Consider the following 21,909-nt stretch of genomic DNA (forward strand, 5'->3'; position numbering starts at 1 on the left):
TTTAATTTCAAATTTGTAACCAAAATTTATCACCATTCAAATTGTATTTATCAATTCGTGTGCACAGAGTTATAACATTGAAATTGAGAACTTTTTTAAACATAGTACCGCCAAGGAATATCTTCTAGAAGATCCTAGAAAGCAACATAATAGAAAAATCCTAAAAAGACAACTGGTTATGTAAATTGTCTTGATGAGTCTCTTTTTCCCACAAATTTGTTTCTGAGGGTGATATATTTATAGGCGTATAAATATATGTAAATAGTTTGCAATTAATGGGAAGAGTAGATTTAACGGGTGCATTGGAAAGTGGAAATTAATGATTAAGCCGCATTCATGAAGAAGATGGGTTAATTGTATTACATCTGGATCGGCTCACTGATCACGTGCTGTCTGCGAGGTGAAAGTGCCATAGGATTGTTTATTATTGCATTGTGCAGGTTGCATATTGTGATAACAATACAACACATATGTTAATGCTTACTCTAGATTGGCGAATGCGGCTCAATCGTGTCGTTTGGCAGGAAACCGCACCTGCCACATACAGATTACACTCTCAGTATTGAGGCACGTACATAATATATATCATGTTTCATAATGCCTATAAAGATCGCATTCTATCTAGCAACAATTAAAGCACATGGATTCGCTTTTATATACATCATGGCATTTATGATATATTTACAAGCCAAATGTATATATCAAATTCATAAATTACTATGGAGTTGCATGACAAAAATAAGAGATAATAATGCAAAATATATTTTAAAAAAAAATTAAGCATATTAATGGACAAAATACCATCACATTTCGAATTATGGTAGTATGTAATATAAGTTAAATGGATTACCTACTATTAATATTAAAATTTATAAATATATTTTTACCTACAATTAATATTAAAATTAATAAATATATTTTTATTAATCTATTTCAAGACAAAGATTTAATTTTTATTTGTTTTTTGTTTTTATGGACAAAGATAAAACAATTAACTGTAACAATGTGATTTTTTTTGCCGTCAATACGTGCTGCAAAATGATTGTTCTCCTAAAAGATTTGATACGAATTCATCATAATGACGGTGTAATGACTGAGTGACGACTCAGAATCAATATCCACGATATTTAAAAAGACTCATGAAATTTCATGTTATTATATCGATTGTTTATTTTAAAGTTCTCACTTCTCTGTTTGGGACCGTATTTATAAGTTAATTTGGGGCATACAACACCAGGGATCGCAATGATTTATTAAAACGACCAATTTCTTTATCATGATGTTCCGAAGAGAGTTTAATGGAGCAAGAAATGTAGTCGGAAATTAAAACCAAACTTAAAATATAACCTATAAGTCTTAACTTTTTTATCTGCAGTATTGTTTGGTTTTAACATTATGAGAAAAGTAAGGTTTTTTTTTCTAGATACCTATTAATTACTCATTAATTTTAGTTTTAGTAGACCGTTTAATATATCAGTCGTATTTCTAATTTAACACACATAAAAGCAACTAGCAATGAATGTCTTTCCCTACTTAATGAGTAAAAGCAAAATTAAATATTATACCGATACAACAAAGCTATGCAAAATGATTGTATTAGAGCTGCCAGAAATATTTGTTCTTTAGTCACAAATGTGCATAAGGTATAAAATTAAATATAATAAAATATTTTCTACTTAATTAAATAAATACTAATTATCTTTTCAGTTAGTTTATGTAGCTGGCAACTCCGTTCGCTGGATGAGTGATATGAAACTAAAATGTAATATGATGATAATGTCATTTGGTAACGTACAATCTGTCAAGAGTCGATGTGTGCTCACTCCGGTTAACCATTTCACCTCCGTTCGGCCTAGAACGAGATATAGTCATCGATCACTTGAATAATATGAAATAAAAACTATCGATCTACTTTTATTTCGTACTGTTACTATGATCTCATTTATGGACAAAAATTCATTACTCACGTTTTAACAAAATAAATTATTAAACTTCTTAACACATAACATGATTCATACAAAACTTATTTTAATAGAAACTTTTTAATAATAGTGAATATAAATATGTATTTATAATACTGTAAATACATTAACAGATGAGTACATAAAATTATAACTATATTTGACAGGATGCATAGAAACAATTATTAGTTTTACAGCACAAGTAAACGCAGTAGGTGAGAACTTACTTGCGCTTTGCATGCAACATTTCCATGAGAAGAGTCTGGGTGGGCGCTTGTCCAGCACAATGTCGTTGGTATAAGTGCTCTTCTCCCCTGGCCGCTAATGCATGGATTTCGGGTACTACTTGCACTAGTTTCCCAAATTTGTCCTGAAAATTTTAAAAATGTATTTAATTATGCGTACTACGTAAGAGGTAATTATTATTGTCGATTAGGTTCATAACATTTCAATTTATGGGTCATCTTTCAATACGCTCGCGCATTTTGTTTACGAAAGAAAAATTTATTGATAAGTGTTAACATTATTGAGGACTGATTTCATTTTTATCGTGATATTGACAAATATGATAATTTGATACCAGTACTTACCTGTATTGTAGGGTAACAGGTGAGGGTGTAGTCAAGTAAAGCAGCCTGGACCGTCTGGTAGCCATCTCGAACGCATTTGACGTTAACGATGCCCCTCACCTCTGAAACCCCAAGAGAACTCTTCAAAACAAACATATGAATAAATTCGTTGAACCTGTGTAATCACAGTTTACATAGAAAACATAAAACGGACAATAAAAAAAAAACACAAAGACATTCGCATTATTAAAATTAAAAAGTCAAGATTTAAAGGAAATAGATACTGACCAGGATTTAATAGGAGCAGAAACTTTACGCAGATGTAATCTGGGACGTCAAACTTTAGTTCGGATAGTTTGTGCTGCAGCTCATTAAAATGATCTGCTAATGATGGGACACCTAGAAGTCCCAAACATAATAAATCAAATTTTTGTCCATTGTGAAGGGTGGTTTCATCTGGCAGTCCATTGTGCATTCTCTGGTGAAGATGGTCCAACACCAACATATCCGACCACGAATGCTGCAATAGTTTCATTTGGTCATCAACCTGAAACAAAGAAATACCACATTTCTACACGCGCCAATCATAATTCCGATTGAGTAATCATGGAACTTGTAAAAGGAATTCTACCGTCTTTTTGCTTCTTGAGTAAAAGAGAAATTTAATTCGCACAGGCATATTTTTTTGATAAATCAACTCCTCTCTTACTCAAAGAACTTTAAAGGTTTTGCGTATTACAAACTGCAACTTCACGGTTAAAGTCAGGGAAAAGATATTTGTTGTGTAGTATGGAGCGTGTGACGAAATTACCAAGTTGGTGGAACATCGTAAAAGTTTTTAATCAAATTTAATTGATTATTTTACTCGTTCAATAATAATACAGGCTATTTTTCTGTTAAGTCACTTTTACTCGTATTTGGAACCCAAACGCTATCTGCCAAGGTGCAACCGCTACGGTGTCGTTTCGTGACCTACATTTTTCTGAGTTGCATTAGAAAATACGAGGCGGTGCGCGAGCGCGTTAAATTTGCCGTTTACGAAATGTTACAACTAAATTTTAAAGCTTGGAGCTATTGCTACACCATACTGCTTGCTCAACAAGATGAATCGAGATCGATCCAGTCAAATTGAAAGAATGCTATCAATAGAAACAATCTTTCAGTGCTTGTTTTTACTTGCTACGGGACACTTTAAGGACAAGAAATATCTCACATTTTTCAACGGCGCAGTATGCCCTTATTTGAAGTAAATAATTTAATCTAAAACAAAGACGAACATTATAAATGTTCTACATTAAATTTCTAAATAATATTACAAGCGATTTAATATGATAATATAATTAAATTAGATGTTTTCTTTCTACGTTAATAGCGATTATTGCTAAAAGTGGCCACTTTTAGAAATTATCGCTTAATAACTTAGAAAACCAAGATGATAACAATCGCTTGTTATCATCTTGTTATTTAATGTAGAACCTTAATAATTTTCGTCACTGCTTTAGACAAAATTATTTACTTCAAATGAGTAACCTCATTGCCACGCGCACTGCGCCATTGAAAATGTGAAATGGCTCTTAAGAAACCTAAAACTATTTCAATCTAAGTTCATAATAGTAATTTATTTATTCTTTGACCTAACATACTGGAAGGTGAAATGTAAGTATTGAAAACTTGAGGTGGATTTATTTATTTTGCATTAATTTGATTTGATTTTATTGAAGGAAGTCGCTTCATTTTTATTACTAGTTCACTTCGATCCACGGACATGAACATCAATCCTAATAATAAGAAATGAACGCGGCCTATAACTCGAGTAGGCACGGAATGAGCTTCTATTTTGAGGATGGTAAGGCATAGTGCGACTACGAGAGATGCGACCTTTTAGGACAGATACACTTAGAATTCCCTTCGGCGGCCATCTTGGACGGAGTTCTCGGTACGAGGTGGCGCGCTCGCGAACTAGGTCAAAGTCGCGTCGATTCTCCGCGTGGCTGAAAACTTGCTCATAACTGGATCGAAATATAGAATATTATTTTTATTGAAAACGGTAAATTTTATAATAATCCGGCAAAAAAAACCTAATTAATAATTAATTATATTAATTCGCCGATATTCCATGGAATTGATTTAATAAAAATTTCGTTCAATTACTTTTAATTCATCAGCAATCTGCTTATAACTGGTATGCGTGGTATACAAAAGAAATAAAATTGATCCTTAAGAAGATCAAGCAAGTCTTCCGCCGTCCATATAACCTCTCGTGCAACAAATAAAATGCATACAAAACTAATGTATATCCCAAGCTGCATCTATTTACACCGCAGACCTCGATACCGCGTGCACTCTATGAATATGATAAAAAGAACGTCATCAACCGCTCAAGTTCATCGCGCTGTTATATGACTAATCGTACCTGGTAACATTGCGTAAGAGAAAGCGTAGAAAGAGGGCATAACTCGTTACGTTTGCGTTACCTACGGTTACGCGGCGCGGTAAAAAGTGCTTTCTCGCGGCAACTCGGCCACGGGCAGTGTGTCAAGTGCGCCGACGAAAGTGCAGCGTTGCCGCCCCGTACGTCGAACCGTTACATCATATCCGTCTGGAGAAAGCGTAGGTCATCAACATCTCGCGTTCGGGAAACCAACATTTGTTCTAGAATTTTATTATGTAGCTTCTCCTCGAGTAACAGCATAGTTTTCTTTTATTGTTTTGGAAAAAATATAGGCAACCGATTCATTCAGGAGTCGATGAAAGGTTTCAAAAAATATATCAAATCTGCGATAAATTAGTGTAAGTACCTATTTATCTTATTTCCAAACGCAGAATATGGATCAGAACTATGCTGCGTCATTTTAGCACAAACAAAAATTGCTAGTTACGAGGTGGAGTAGGCTGTCAGGCTAGAGTGAGACGAAGCAATGTGTGCGATGTGGCAACGGCGCACGCCCACGTGACCGGCTCCGGGTCTTGCGTAAGCGTACGACGACCACACTGCGGCTGCCTCAGCTCCCGTTCCTCGCCGATTGACTCTAGCTGATTGATTGAACTCTCGCGTGGGGCTTGTGAATTGACTATAGGACAATAAATTTATTGGCATGTTGTTTCGAAAATGTAATGACGCCATCGTCACATTAAACATATTGGATTCTCTTAACCTTCATAAGCGTATATCAAGATATTCCTAATTTAGTGATTGACGACCGAACATTAATGTTATGTCGATAGTTTGAAACGTGTACTTAAACGCGATGACAACCGCAATCGAAAAGTTTGTCGTGGGAACTTGACCCAGTTGAAGCGGTGGCGTGGCGCGGGCGGCGCGGTGTATCGATTGCGATTGTGAGCGGCACCGCGGCGCCCGCTGCGTCACACGCGCCCCTACTCACACAACAATATCGTAACTACTGTCAGCACGCATAGATACATAAATATAAATTCGCCAAGCCTTGCGATTAACCCTAAAGAAAACAATTCGCAGAGCAGCATAATGCGTCTTATTCGCCAGCAATTTGGTGTACACCAGGATGTGGATCAAGGATTCGGGACAGGATTTTCATACTTATCTGGAAATTCACCTTTAAATACTTAAAGAACACGGTGTTTCTCGCCCAGTCCACTTGTGAGAATAAGTTCTGGTCCAGCACTTTACACATTAACTCGAATAGATCGACCTCACACTGATTATAGGTTTGGCTCTGCAAGAGTCCAAAAAGCGAATTCTGCCACTCGCGATCATCAATCGTTTGCACAAACTCGCGTATCATGGGTGAGAGTCGGAGGGTTTCTGTACTGGTAGGCTCGGCAGTATTGGATGGTGTGGCAGCTGTGGTGGCAGGTGCATCGAACGTGAATCCATCCGGCGATGCGGAATGCGGCGAGCGCGCCTCCCATTTGTCATGAGCAGGAGGCGGGGGTGGCTGGGGCGGCTGCGGCTGGGCGGCCAGGAGGGCCGGCCCTGGCGATGATTCCGGGGAGGAGGTCAGTGACGACACTTGGGGAATTTGAATCTCTTGTTTAACAGGCACGGCAGCGTAAGGTGAGGTGAAGCCGAGGACCAGCCCGCCATCACCTAGCGAGCCACGCAATGTCTGCACTGCAATTTGCCGCTGTCTCATCATTTGTAGTTTGCGAGCGCGATCTCGTTTATACATGGGTCCGAATTTATTTCGACCTCCTCGCATACGGTCTGCCCTTACAGCTGAAACAAATTTTATAAAAGGTTAGCAAAATCTGGTAAAAACGCATAAATTACTTAAAGAGATGGTGTTAGGCGTTTATTTCATCGAAGTAATAATACTGCGCAATGGTATGTTGATAACATGAGATTGTCTCATATTTGGGTGTTTTTAGATTTTTATGTAAAACAGGTTTATATTATACATAATAGAAAGTCAACTACTAATGAACGATAAAATGTTAAGTCATCATCATGACTGATAGAGGATAAATTTAATGTTAATAATAAGTCCTTAAATATAATGTTTTACAACGAATAATTGCATTCAGTTAAATACTGACTTACTAATATCCGATTAGGTTCTTGGCCGAATAGCGGCCTATTAGTAAGTTAAGTAATCTAAAAATAAACAATGTTTTAAAATTCCGAATAGATCCGAATGTGGCCGAATAGTCTTAGAGATCAAATAATCGTTGTAGGCCAATGTATAAATCGTTAGGGTTTATATATATTACTTTACACGATGGCTCAATCGGCGAGAAATCGGTCGAGCCGTGGGTTCGATCCCCGACAACGGATAGATTTACTTTTGTGTTGACCAATAGGGATGTGGACTATTTTTGGGAAAGTGTTTAAAACCATGCATAAGTACCCAATATAACCCAAACTATTTATTATATTTTTTTTTATTTCAAGTAATTCCTTTAAAATAATTTATTTAAAATTCCATTTAAAATATCGCGCCAAAACGCGAATACCTGTCAAACGGCCGCTGTGACGTCACGCGTTACAAAATATTGTCGAAGTTGTATGTATTGAATAGTTATTTCGTAGTTGTGTGATAATAATATGAATTCAAAATTTTATAAATATTGTGCGGTGCCGCAGTGTTAAAGTACCACTATTAAAACACCCGAAAAACCACGTATTCACGTTCCACGTACAAAAACGATGCGGAAAAAGTGGCTTCAATTAGCCCGTCGGGATCCGGCACTTGTAAAATGCATTTTTGTAAAGATTATTTTGATAATATTTGTAACATTTACTTGTATTAAAATATTTTTTCTCTTCAAGTTTTCAAAGACGAAAACTCGAATTTTTAGTTTAGAAATAAAGTAAACAATGTTTCGTTCTTTCATTATAGTTGGCCAATGATATGGCAAAATCATATTATTTCATTTTTACCTTATAATTTACCTTTTCGAGTTTAAAAATACCTACTATTACTATTATAATGTATCTTGAGTATATTACTTACATGGATGTCTTCAAATTTTATAAATTCAACAGAGCAGAAGTTACTATTTGTTGCGAAGAAATTAGCCACCGTAAAGCAATCAATTCTTGGCAAATTTTAACTATCTGCCTTAATATATCCACTTTCCATTTTGGTAAAACCTTTATAACTTTATTCAAAAAGATAATCGGACGGAAATCATGGTAATAATATGATCCAAATATCAACAAACACCATAATACTTGACAGCGAAAATTCTTGTATTGCAACGCGTGACGTCACGCATTTTGATTGGTGTTCATTGTCACGTGACTTGAGGGTGAAATATTTAATTACATTTTATTAAATAAAAAAATAATCCCTTGTTTATTGAGGAAAATATTGTGTTTTTTATTATTTTTACTATAGAAACTACTTTTTCGTGGTAAAATTTTATACTTATTTGAGTACAGTCCACATCCCTATTGTGTGGTGGGATATGGTGTTCGGTGGCTCAGGTACTGATTTTTAAATAAGCATGAACACAATATTATTATTTAGAAACTTAGGTGCTTTTTCAATTTATATATCTAATTTTTTTTTGTCGTTGTTATTTATATTTGTTGTCTTTACAAATATCTTTTTTTAGTTCTAGTGCAATAAATAGGTCCAACTCAATATTAGTATCATTTAATTTTAGCCAGTATTGTTCTTCAATCAATATTAACATTTATCGGCTTGATATTCGAAGCGGCGGCCTCATAACAACGAATGGAGAGAGTATTCTTTATGATTCTGGCTGAATTCCAAATTTCGAGCAATCTCTCTCCTCGCTTTAATAACCTACTCCGTATGTCGACCATCCGAAAATTTGGAATACAAAACTAAAAGCACTTAATCAATTATCAAGTCCTTAAGTATACCGGTGGTAAGACCACTCAGCAAAATTAATAAGTGTTAATGTTTTTTTAATCATATTATGCGATGGATTGGATAAGTGTCTTTACTTGTTTTCTATCCTTAACCAATGATTTTTCATGTCGGCTGAAAAGTCGTGTTCAGTCATATAGATTGTGGTGAAGTTTAGGAGTTTCTCAGTGTCTCTAAGAATTTTCGTTGGAAAAGTAAAGTAGGGCTTTGATTTTCAGCGACGTGCATGTTTTACGTTTTACTTTTTGTACACTAAAATATTTTCGTGTATTACTGCTCCAAATAAGCTTAGTGTTTTATCAGTTATTACCGTTGAGGTTGAGCAAAACCAGCCATCAAATGATTAACTTCGTGATACGATAAGCTAAGATTTACGGAGTTTCGTGAAAAGCTTTGTTGAAATGAGACTGACTAACGTATCGGATCTACAATGGTTTGCAGCACGAATTTGAACATTATCAACGAACTATGAACCATAGTTCGTTGATAATGTTCAAATGGTCTCATTAGTATCATATCTTGTTATGTGATTTAGGCTATCCAACTCTTTAACTAGTTCATTGTAGGGTTAATGGGAAATACTTATTTTTAACTTTCTAATTCTAAATTCATACCGAATTCGGAATTTGAGCAGTATTTGTATGCCGTACCAGTACCTATATAAATATATTTGTACGAGTACCTACTAGCAATCTCGAAAACGGCTCTAATTTGAAAAAATAAATACACATATGGAAAATATGTTTTTCCATATAAAATGGCCGCTAGAGATAAATAATTTCTCGGCGCGATTACTTGACACGATGGCTCAATCGGCGAGAAATCGGTCAAGCCCTGGGTTCGATCCCGAGAAATCGGATAGATTTACCTTTGTGTTGACCAATTGCGTGGTGGGATATGGTGTTCGGTGGCTCAGGTACTGATTTTTAAATAAGCATGAACACAATATTCTTATTTAGAAACTTATTAAATCATTATGTGTATCGTACTTAAAATAGGATATTTTCCAAATGGCTGCTTGAGGTAAACGCAGGAAACCTATGATTCAGTACCTTACTCCTTATTCTAAACCTTTTGTATTGTTGAATCACAATATTATGTTATTTTCACATCGCTTCGGTAGGTTTAATAATATCAACGAGTTGCAACTGACAGATTGGCGTAAATAAACGGAAGCCATAGCAGTGTTTAGGACTGACGTCACTACACCTCCATTAAATTGTGTAGGTAACATGTTTATTTTCTTTCGCGAGTTTCTTTTTAAATAAGTACCTAATATATATACATACATATAATCATGACTATATCCCTTGCGGGGTAGACAGAGCCAACAGTCTTGTAGACTGATAAGCCATGTTCAGGCTTGATGATAATATGATTACCCTTGTACAGAGCTCAAACATGGGGCAATTAAACGCCGGTATGGTGCTGCATGTGCTCGTTGCTGAGGCAATCGTGGCCCGGTGATTACCTCTTTCATTAATTATTCTCAAATCTGTGAATTAAGTGTCACAGCATATGGTTTGAACTGCCCTTCTATTGAATTATACAAGGCAGCGACGCTTGTAAGACGCGCTCATAGATACATAGGTATTTAAAAAAATCTAATAATATTTCACAGCTTTTTTGCATATTAATATTTAAAAATCCGGCTAAGTGCGGGTCGGTCTCGCGCACGAAGGATTCCATACCATAATCTCGTTTGTTACTTAAATATAATTTTTTTTTAATTCGCTCTTTTACCTGTTTATTAAAATCGACAATAAGATAGTTTAGATATATAGCCTAGGAATAGGATCCCGTCCCGTGAAAGAAATGCACTAATAAATAATCAATATAGATAAGAATTATATAAGAAGCGTTGCTATTTGTAAGAAAAATATGTATGCATTTGTGCCATCCACGTGAGTATATCAATCAGGTTCAAAACATTGTCCCCTGGCATACTAAAGAACCGGTTTGCTGTGGCTGGGGAATATATTTTACCGAAGCTTTGTTTTATGTAATACTAATAGACCAGTTCAATGTTTACGAGTATTATATAACTTTCACATTATACTTTTTGTAAATTACGTTTGCAATCTTATATACTTTTTTTACCAACATGCGAAATAAACTAAAGCGAACATAATTTCAGGCATTTTAATTACCACTTCTTACACACATAAAAGTACTTTGTATTTAAGTCAATAAAAAGTGGGGCAGTGGGCTAATTTATATATTCTGCTTTAGCATCAACACGTCATTGCCTCACGATTATTATTATGTTTGACCTGATTATTTAAAGGTTTATTTCATTTACTATTATAAAATAATTCAAGTAAATTGACAAAAATACGCAGAAGAAATCATTGTATATTTAAACTGTGCTTAAGGCTGAGGAAACCACAGTCGTTCAAAATAACTAATATCACTTTAGTCTGATAATGGCAGGACGATTACTTTTTTAAAGAATTCATTCGCTATTGAACTTCTATAATATGGTTTAGAAACAGTCATATCTTGTTGTTCAATGGAGTTCCAGTTTATATTACGAAAGATTTTATTGATCCCCATATAATATTTGAAGGCGGTTTGGACTTTGAAAGAAGATATCCTAATTTCGAAAAAAAAAAATGTAATCTGTTGTCGCAAGGTCCGGGAAGTAATGTAGGTCTTAGACATTCCGATTGAAGCTCCTCTAATTTGGTAGTAGCCGTCTGTTGTGCAGTGTGTGCTCTAGCGTTGTCGTGAAGCAGCAGTGGCGTGGAGTGATTGACCAGCCTCGACTGTTTAACAGCTAGCTTTTCCATCATAGTTCATCATTATAATTGCTGATAATAGACGTCTGCCGTAATCGTCTGGCCAGATTTGAGAAAACTGTAATGGACGACACCGGCACTAGTCCACCAAACGCTTACAAGTAACATTTTTTTGGGTCAATTGTCGCATGGAGCAGGATTTGACTGGCTGACCAGGGTCGATGTCGAGGTCGATTGTGCCGGTTAAATAATGTAACGCAGCAGTCGACACACGTTTGCCGGTTTACTTCACTCAATTCGTGAGGTACCCACCTTTCAAGTTTCTTAATGTTCCCAATTTGCTTCAAGTGGATTAAAATAGTTTTATCACTAATACCGAAGCCTAAAGCTAACTCGGGACGTGGTTTGCAATGGTTATGCTTCCACAATAGCCTTCAATTCTTCATTATCAACTATGGTCTCCAGCCATCCAAGGAGCGACTTGTTCTTAAGGTCAAAATTTCCAGAACGAAAACCAAAGAAGAACCCAAGACATTTGTGTGTTTTGCGTTGTGCACTGTGTTTCTTTTGTGACACGATCGCCATAAACATCTATAACCTTTCGAGCCGTTTCCGCAGCACTGGTGCCACGGTGGAACTCGAACTCGTAAATAATGCGAAATTTCAAGTTTTCCATTTTGTAAACTGAGTGACGCAAACAGAAAAATCAATAGAAAAAAGCTGTATAAATTTGAATTTCGAATTCCTAATCAAAGAGGCGAAATTTGCGATTAAAGTTGCCAATACGCCAGTTTCATATGTAGGTAATGTCATCAGGATTGTGGCGAAATCTATACGCCACAAGTCACAAAAATAAAAAATTAAATCACGCAACACTATCAATTAAAAACAGCAAAAAACCTAAATCGCGCAAGCAAAAATTTCACGGATTGTAGCTATATATACAACCTCCAACACAACATCGTTGGAGCCGCGGTTTTTCAGGCATAACACCTAGCCTGGCGGTCGAGCTGAATCATCGCTCCCGCTACAAGAACCTTAAAAAGTAAGTTAATTTGTTTGTTACCTCTTCACGGGTTATCTACTGAATTAATCTTGAAATATCATGTATATATAACGAGTCTGGAGAAGGACATAGGGTACCTTTCATCCCGGTAAAAACATAGTTCCCGTGGGATTTGCGAAAAACCTGTCTTATTGTGTAGTTGGCGTTTAATTCGATGCTTTTTGAGGATGGTAATAATTTCGTTGCTTATTTTTGTTAGATGACGTTAAACTTAAATTCGTTTCATTTTGTAAATGGCGCTTAATTCTCGTGGGTAAATATTATAAATGCCAATGTAAGTTTGTTTGCTTGTTACCTCTTCACGGGTTATCTACTGAATTAATCTTTTTGAAATATCACGTACCTATATAATTATGAGACTTAGACACTTTACGTACACGTAAAGACTTCAAAGTTCCCGTCGGATTTGCGAAAAACCTGTATGCGGTGGTGCTAATTTCGTCTTTTATGTGGATGGTGTTAAATTTCTCGTTTTTTGTAGATGACATTAAATTCACGCGGGCGAAGCTGGAGGTAAAAGCTAGTTCTATAAATACTAGCTTAGGTTGGATTGAGATTCAAGAGTGCGATGATGTTTTACTATTGCAGACTTATTTTTAAATAGTACTACTCGAATAAACAATTATTAAATTTCAAAATCACTAATCACTTAATGTTACTATAATGTAATTAACAGTTGATAATAGCCGATAATGCGGTAAACGAGGTCAGTTGTTGTTGCGCGACTAAACTAGATCAAGGTCAAGGTCATTTTTACAAATCAAAAACATAAGTCACGGTGACAAACAGCTGTGCGTAGAAATAGACTCATACGTATGAGTTCACCTCGCATTCTCATACTATTTGTGACTTTGTCCCACTTGTTCAGAGATGGGTCAAGGTCGACTTTGCCAATGAGGTTACCGGGCCATATTCCTATATGGTTCGTTTTCATAATTCGCAAAGTTGTTTGAATTTTTATTAGGAAGTTCATTCATGTTGACTTCTATGTGACGAGTATGCGTAAACCTTGGCATAAACATCAGGGCCGATAAATTAAGTAATTGTGCTAACGAGATTTGAAAAAAACACGTGTATCGAAAGGACGGGAAGAGGTGGGGATCGCTCCTTGTACTGACGACTCTAACGAGCCAGTGAAACTTGGTCAAGGTTGACGTCCCGCCCGCACCTCGCTCTGCACCTCGCCGCACGCCGCACTCCGACCGTCGCCGGAGCCGACCGATTGTGGCCGACCGCCCGCACGCTCTCGATCGCGCGCCTAGATAGTAGTAGCTCCAATCGTTACACAACTAAGATAAATCATCACCTGCGATCATCCAGCTAACTGTGTCAAGATCTCGCCTCGAAGGTATTGTCTTTTACAACAAGATTCCAACTAGATTCTGATAAGTAAACAACCTTCATTTATTAGGCACTAATTTAAGGTTTATGGTGGTCTATTTGATGACGTTATTTTGCGTTACGCTTCAACTTCAAGATTTAAAACGGCGAATTATGTGTAAGGTGAAACGAATGCTAGCGACCCAAGTACAATTTTACGTACTGGAACCGGTTCTTGCAGTAGCAGGGCGTGACTGCGACCCGACTGAAGCGCCTGCGCCTGCGCACCGAAATCCTTCCAAGATGGCGGCTTATAGGACTGTCGTAATAATACGACAGGTAATACCTAAAAAATAGAAAGGCCCGGTGTGCGAGGCCGCTCTGTCGAAATACTCGATTCAGGTCAAGGCAGTGCGCCGAAATAGTCGGCTGGCGCGCGTTTTTATTGTTTGTGCTCTAACATCTGTCGCTGTGTTGCCCGCAGCCTATGTCCCTGTGCCTCATACAAACGCTTCACCGTGACATGAATATCGTTTTAAAGTTATCCTTGAATTAGAAATTATGAATGAGAAAATCTTTATTCAAATATCGGTGCAAACCGATCAACGGAATCTAATTAGAATCTTATGCACGCTGATATATAAGGTTTTTTATTTTTTATATGAAGTGGTCAACAAACATACTTTGATTTTAATAGTCGGTAGCATTTAGATAATCAAAATCATGTGATATCATAAATTATTTTTTAATTCCAAACTAGGTCAATTATGTCAGTAGAATAGTAGAACAAATCCATATTCGATTTCTTATTACAAGTATCGTATTCTATCATTATCATCATTAATCCATCCAGCTGAACGTGGTCTTAGAAGTCTTGTGACACCTCGCTCTGTTTACACCGTAAGGGGAAAAGACAAATAATTTAAGAAGTTTATTCTTATTTATCTCATAGGCTCAATTTAATACAAACTTGGGTATTTAAGACGAGTAGTGTTAGATTATAGTTTTGACGTCATTTTATTTTCATAATACCTATAGTGTCGCAAGACTACATTTAAAACAAGTAGTTTTGGGCAATGTGGGTAAAGCGAAGGAAGTATGCAGAAATCGTGGCAAGTAGAAAGATTTAATCTCTGCCAACCCCTCCGGGGAAAAGGCGTGATTTTATGTATGTATGTAGTTTTGGACAAGTCTTTTAATTGAAATGTTGTATAATTATCTATAAGCTGATTGTTTGAGGTCGCAATTGGAAGGAAAATTAGTAAAATCGGTGAAATAGAAGCGTTCATGTGTGACAAAGTTTTGTTATAACGTCTTTACCATGCCGCTACTCCGCAAGACTGATCTGTTGACTGATGTTGATTATTCATTTTATTTCAGTATTTTCGAGACTGTTGGCTCAGTCTATCTCGTAAGGAATAAAGACATAGTTATATATGTATGTTAACTAAAACTACCCCTTAGATTTGTCCAAAACAGAATAAATGAGGAGAACATGAATGTGAATAACTTTATGGTTGATATTTTGCTGCATAGTCAACCATCCATGATTATAAAATCTATAACCTGATACTCCAAAATAATCAATTAGCCACTAATACCTTAACTATAAGAGTAGGATTATCTTTTAAATCATGTTTGAAATGAATATATTATTTATTCATGTCTTTTCCTAATTTCCAATTGCCAAGTGTTTCAGAACCAGTTACAGACAGATTAGTTTGTCTGTATTTCGATCGTATAAATCTTTACCCCTGGGTTAATTGCCGGGCGTATAGGTATTCCTGCGAGTTACATGACTACCAGAATTTGGTTACAAAGTCTACACCATAAGTAAAGCGGCACGCATACACAGTTGTAACGCGATACGTGTTCAGGTCACATTTGGGTTGTCTGTTGCGACAGGTCGAGCGAGGAGTCTTGTGAAACGTCGCCGCTTGCGCAGCGCAATGCGCACCCCACCGACGGCAGTGGTGATGAAACGCCGTTGCAGTCGCCAGCGCATGCCCGATTCACAACCCCCACTCGTCGTTGTATGAGTGACATTTACACTTAAATATCACTAGGCTCTCTGAACATTACTTGAATCTTCTTCACTGACACACTTGATCCGATCAAACGAAATCAAACTGTTATGATTTCATACAAACAATTAAGAGATTTCAATTTTATAATTTGCGAAGGCTTTAAGGCCACTTAGAAGTTATTATACGGTAGTATAAATTATTGATCTAACATTACTTATTGTCATTTCTTTTTCAAAATAAACGTTTGACGCGTCAGGAATATGTAATTGTTATGAAGTTAAAGTTAGCGTGAAAACTTCTTTAAGTCATGTGCCTTGATTAATATTAATAAATTAGAAAGAGATTCAAGTAATAAAGGACAATACACTGTTTGCTTGAAAAGCTATCAAGTACTTAATGACTTTTCTAAATTTACCTCACTTGTGTTTGTTTACTTACATCTTCCACAAGTTTTAATTTTGTTTTATTTAAAGATCATCTAGAGCCTGCTTGGAAGTGCAACTAGAATTTCGTTCAGACATATTTAGTATCTACAATAACACTCACAGTTGCAGACGCGGTTTGGTGCTAGCATTGCACAAGGCTCGCGCCAGGTCGGCAGGCGGTGCGAGGCTCTCGCAACCGTGCTATTCGGGTCAGCCAGCGATTTGTGTGAATTGTGTCATCTAGCATATGCTCATTGTTAATGCCTGTTGTTTGCCTTTTGTTTTTTCGTATCAATGCAAGTATCTATTCATTTAGCATTCAGATTCGGGACTGCTACATATTGTATGTTTCTCGTTAATTAAGCGTATTGGCAAACGTAAAGATCAAAAGAAACTTTGTAAGCATTATATTCCAGACCATGTCATAATGTGAAATTAAAAACTAATTAGGCAGATTCTTATAAGAATTTTGAATACTAACAAGACTTATTATGTAAATTAATTGACGATAAGCAACACAGGGATTAGGAACTATTTATAAATTTGGGAAAACTAGATGTTGCAAAACAACGGTTAGCATCTGGCGAAACGCGGAATGGCGAGCAACTAACGCACACAGCGGCAACCTCGCTTTGCGTATATATGCACGCACAAACAGGCAGCGCGCGCGCCGCATCGCGGCCCCGCTCGCAAGTAGGTCAGGGCGCTCTGTGGCCGCGCGTTTTAAATTTAGAATGATCAGCGCTTGAAGCTCCGCCCGGCGCGATCATTTAACTACGAGTTAATGTTTACCTTCAAAACAGCCACCTGACCTTACACCCTTGAGGTATCATAATAAATATGCGTAACAAATCGACCTGATATTATTATATGCCAGAATGTAATAATATGGTTAAATGTGGTCACTAGAAAATATATAAGTTATGAATGGGGGTGTATACAAGATACGAAGTTTGTCTGGTATCGATAAAAAATTGAATTAAAAAATTGATGTTACCATTTCATGACATTTGAAATTCCAAGTAGAGCTTATTCATTAATTGGTATCTACAAGCAGGTTAAATTTAGAAATTTAAGTAATATTATATACGATAATTGTGTAAAACATCTTATCCCAAAAAAAATTAAAAAAAATGTATTCAAAACAAAAGAAATATAAATAAAGAAAAAGAGAATACATTGCTGTTTTAGTTATAGCAGATTTATATTAAATTATCCAGGTTATTGTAAATTATCAATTTAGGGAATATAAATTGATTATTATGTATATCCGATGCGACTGAATGTTGCAAACTCTACCTTTATAACATTGGTATCCGTTTTTCTAGTCAATAAAGACATCATCTATTTTGAAATTTAAAAACAAAAACGACGAAGTATTGCGAGTCTGTTATCTAATTTTATTAGGTAAAAGAGTTTGGTTTTCAAAACTTGGTAACTACCGAAGTGTGAACGTATTTTCTGCAATAGAACTCTTGTCATGATAGTTAGACACACCATCCCTATTATTGTCTGTACAAATTTTTTTTTAATTTATTTAAAAAGCTTACGAATTACATTGGCCTAAGTCCCCCTTTTGTCTCTATCAGTATGTATGAGCTAATCTCGGAAAGCTGCAGACTGATTTTGTTCCTGTTTGAAATGTTGGTTGGATGGTTTTCTGAGAAAGGTTTATATCTATAACTAAGCCCGTGTAAAAACAGGACGAGTTGCTAGTTAAAAATTAAAAAAAAAAGGTTAACAGGTATGTTACACTGTAATTTTTTATGACATATTTGTTTATATTTTTACTTAGGTACATCGTTCTTTTGTAAATTATAGAAAAAAAAAATTATTTATGAAGAGCAGGTGAAATGAGAATCATTTAAAACTGATGCGGTTTAAGTCTTTTTTGATCAACAATTTTCTTATCTGGCTTATCTTTGCCTCGACACATTTTTTGTGTATAATTTCATGTATTCGCATAGTAAAGTAACACAAACGTGACTTGTTCTGGTTTTAAAAAAATCTATTTACACTTTTATAGTATGTATTGACTATTTATAATAACATGTTGTGTTCCTTATTAAGTTATTAAGAATTAAATAATCTGTAACTTAACCATCATGTATTCAATATTTGTCCTTAAATTACTTATAAAAAGACTTTGGGTGGCTAAAATTGTTATTCAATTATTTGAAAATTTAATCAGAGAGTGGAACTGTAGTAGAATTAATAAGATAGGATAAGGATAGCATGAAATGGTTCAATCTGGATACAATTAACCTTTTTTATACAAAGCTGAGGTTATATTTCATTCAAAAACACATAATCATGTTTAACAAACTTTCAGTTTTGACTGAATTTTGCAAGACAGTGAATGATGTAATCATGTTGGGGGCCAGGCACAGAGGCCGTGCAACCTAAATCTGCTATGCGCACGAGCCTTGGAAGTAATCAAACTTAATCCAACTGGTGTTTATGTTATTGTATCCGACGAAAAATATCTGTTAACAAATAATATAAATTTTATAGGTATGTGGTTTAAACTTACCTTCAAGTTTCATTCCCACGTCCAGGCATTTTTGAAAGCGGCAGAAAGGGCACCGTTTCCTCTGCGTTTTGTCAATGTGACAGGCACGTTCAGCGACGCACGTGTACACCTTCTTATTCTGAACGGTTCGCTTGAAAAATCCTTTACAAGACTCGCAGGTCAGAAGTCCATAATGGTATCCGCTGACTTTGTCACCGCAAACCGGGCATAATTCTTCAATTACATCCTTTGTATCAGTTTGATCACACACTGTGCCAGCTGTTGGCAGATAAGCTCCAGGTTCAGCTCCAGTGCCTGTTGGAAAAAGATAAGACGGATCCAGGTTGGCATAACCAAAGGATTGCTGATCAGGAGCGCATTGGTATGCTGCGCCTTGCGGGACATATTGCTGGGAAGTACCAGAGGGTCCACCCCCCGAACCAGAGCCGTCAGGGCCAGGACTCAAATCGAAAGGGGACATGTTGAGAGACATGAGGCCGGCCTGCTGATCCATCGTCATGCTCGGCCGCGCAGGGCGGCAACTCACTACAAATCCCTACAGCGGCGTTCAACCGCAACAACGTTCACACAGTCACAAGAGTTCACTAGCGGTCTGACCGCAACACTATCTGCCGCTCGCGGGCTGCACCTGTTCAAGCACTGTAATAGGAGACACATAAATCCAGAGCATTTTGTCCAAAAATTGGTTTCAATAACTTAGGAGGCGTTGACGCTCTTAGTTGCAGTTCACCGGCGAAGCAAAGCTTTCATAGAGTGTTGACGCGCGTGATGTTACGATCTCGTTTAGAGTTTTACAACAAGCGGCGCGCGTGCCGCTCGAGAGACGTTCCGCGATCGACTGCTGGCCGGCCGGCGACAACAGCGCGCGTGCCGGCGCCTCCCGCATGCGCGCCCCGCCGCTACCCGCGTGCCCCCGCCCGCTCGCACAATGGAAAACGATTAGGAGCCCATGTAATAAGTGAAAGTGAGTCGGTGACCCACTTTCCCGCGATCCAGGTCTATGTTAGTGCGCGTTCGCGCGGTTGCGCCACCGCGCGGGTTGAGGGCGGCGCGGGGGGCGGCCCACTGACCCAGTTGCGCGCAGTGCCGCAGCAGGGCAGGGTTGCTGCGAACAACTCATGTTTATGTTCACATGGCATTCGTTTGCAAGAAGCGCACTACCGTAGATACTGCAATTACTGACATTGACAAAACCGAATTGAGACATTATTCGACCTGCTTTAGCAGACATGATTCAATATGACACGCACGCGACATATCTCTTAGATAAAAAGACATACCCCCGTCCGATAAGCGATAATAATAAAAAAAAATTGTTGAGATTGCAATAAATAAAAATAGAACTTAATAGGATCATATATTTCATCACTAAACAAACGGCTCTAACGCGTCTGCGGAACTACTGCAGATACGCTTGCGATTAAAGAACATACACCAAATCGTATACTGAAGTAGACATTCCGGTTGGTAAAACTAACGGTATTCACCGCTAAAATGTGCGAAAAATATTTTTTTGCGTTTGCAAATTTTTCGTTCATTTTAGATGGTATCTTTAACAAACACACTAACTAAACTAAGTAGAGTAAGATCATCATTGAAATGATTAATCGTATCTATTTTGTATTACAAGTGACGCTTGCTAACAAAATTAAGGTGATAGAATCACCAATTACATTAACGGCAATAATCAAATAATTATTCATTTTCAGACTATACAATGTGACGTGTGATAAGGTGAAATAAATTCAAGATCTTGACCTGGATTTTGTTAAAATCAGTTAACTGGTTACGAACAAGTGACTGTCAGTAATAGCCTTGTAACTGCAATATAATGCGATTCTGCATTTCGGTAACATCAACTAATAAATATTACACACACAAAATAAAATGTAGTTGTCATCAATGTCTTTGAAAAATTGACCCATCATTACTTAAAAATTGCAATTCATTAAGCATTTTCTTCATGCTGTCACGACAGTTATTTTATTTTGGAGATTCACAGTTATCTGTGTCAAGGTGGAGAACACTACAATTCACTGCAGTCAGAGCGCCTTCCACGCATTAGACTTAGCATATCGTTAAACCGACTACTGGAGATAGTTATGATCTTGCTAAGCCAAACAGTATCTGATATTTTTGAAGGAGAAAAATTAACTCGCACCTTAAAGACTCATTTACGAATTTTAATTCTCATACACCCCTACTGGGTAAAGCTGACACCACTGCCCACAGGGTTGAATTATTAGCGTTTTTCTTTGGTTTAACGTATAGGCAAGCAATAAGCATCACGCAAACATATATTTTAATGAACTTACTATTCGATAAAGCAAAATTAGATTTTCATCAAAACAAAGTTACAATGACTCAACGATTTCATAATTCTGAACTGAGGATCGAGTGAAAAGCAACTATAGAGGTGGGTATACGTAAAGTGTGTCGTTTTCGCTATCGTGCAGACGTCGTGACCTCCTGCGAAAGCAAGAGTGGACGCGGCATCGTCGCACGCGCAACATTGCTTTCTTCGCACGCGCAAATGACGTCACACTTTCCCTGCGCACGATGACGCGCATTGATTCATGTAATACACGGCCGCATGACACGTAATAAATACCTGTTCTGTTTGATATTATGAAAACGATTGTCGCTTTGACGATATCATTGCAGATTGCATTCATATGGGATAACTTGTACTGTTTGCCTTGTTAAACATCTGTTTTTAGACCGTAAATTAACATATACATATAAATGAACTCACGGAATTTAAAATCGACCCATTATGTATATCTCAAGAAAATTTGCTAAATATATTGGGCGATGCTTCCTTTTTCATTATAAATGCGTAAGTTAGATGGGTTGTGTGAATGTGAGTATTTGTTTGTAACTCTTTCACACAAAATCTGCTGCATAGATATTCATGAAACTTTGCAGTTATATAGCTAAGGCA

At 36.8% G+C, this 21,909-nt stretch overlaps 1 protein-coding gene across 1 annotated transcript in view; it reads right to left on the minus strand.

The window, feature by feature from the left end:
- Positions 1-21,909, minus strand: part of LOC106133933 (nuclear hormone receptor FTZ-F1) — a 73,165-nt gene that overhangs the window by 6,480 nt on the left and 44,776 nt on the right. Inside the window, 8 exon segments of the mRNA XM_013333815.2 lie at positions 485-534; positions 1,796-1,852; positions 2,189-2,282; positions 2,284-2,331; positions 2,552-2,652; positions 2,819-3,077; positions 6,106-6,728; positions 18,966-19,259. Coding sequence (XP_013189269.1) covers positions 485-534; positions 1,796-1,852; positions 2,189-2,282; positions 2,284-2,331; positions 2,552-2,652; positions 2,819-3,077; positions 6,106-6,728; positions 18,966-19,259 — 1,526 coding nt within the window.

Source organism: Amyelois transitella, chromosome Z (genome assembly GCF_032362555.1).
Source record: "Amyelois transitella isolate CPQ chromosome Z, ilAmyTran1.1, whole genome shotgun sequence".
Classification (NCBI taxonomy): domain Eukaryota; kingdom Metazoa; phylum Arthropoda; class Insecta; order Lepidoptera; family Pyralidae; genus Amyelois; species Amyelois transitella.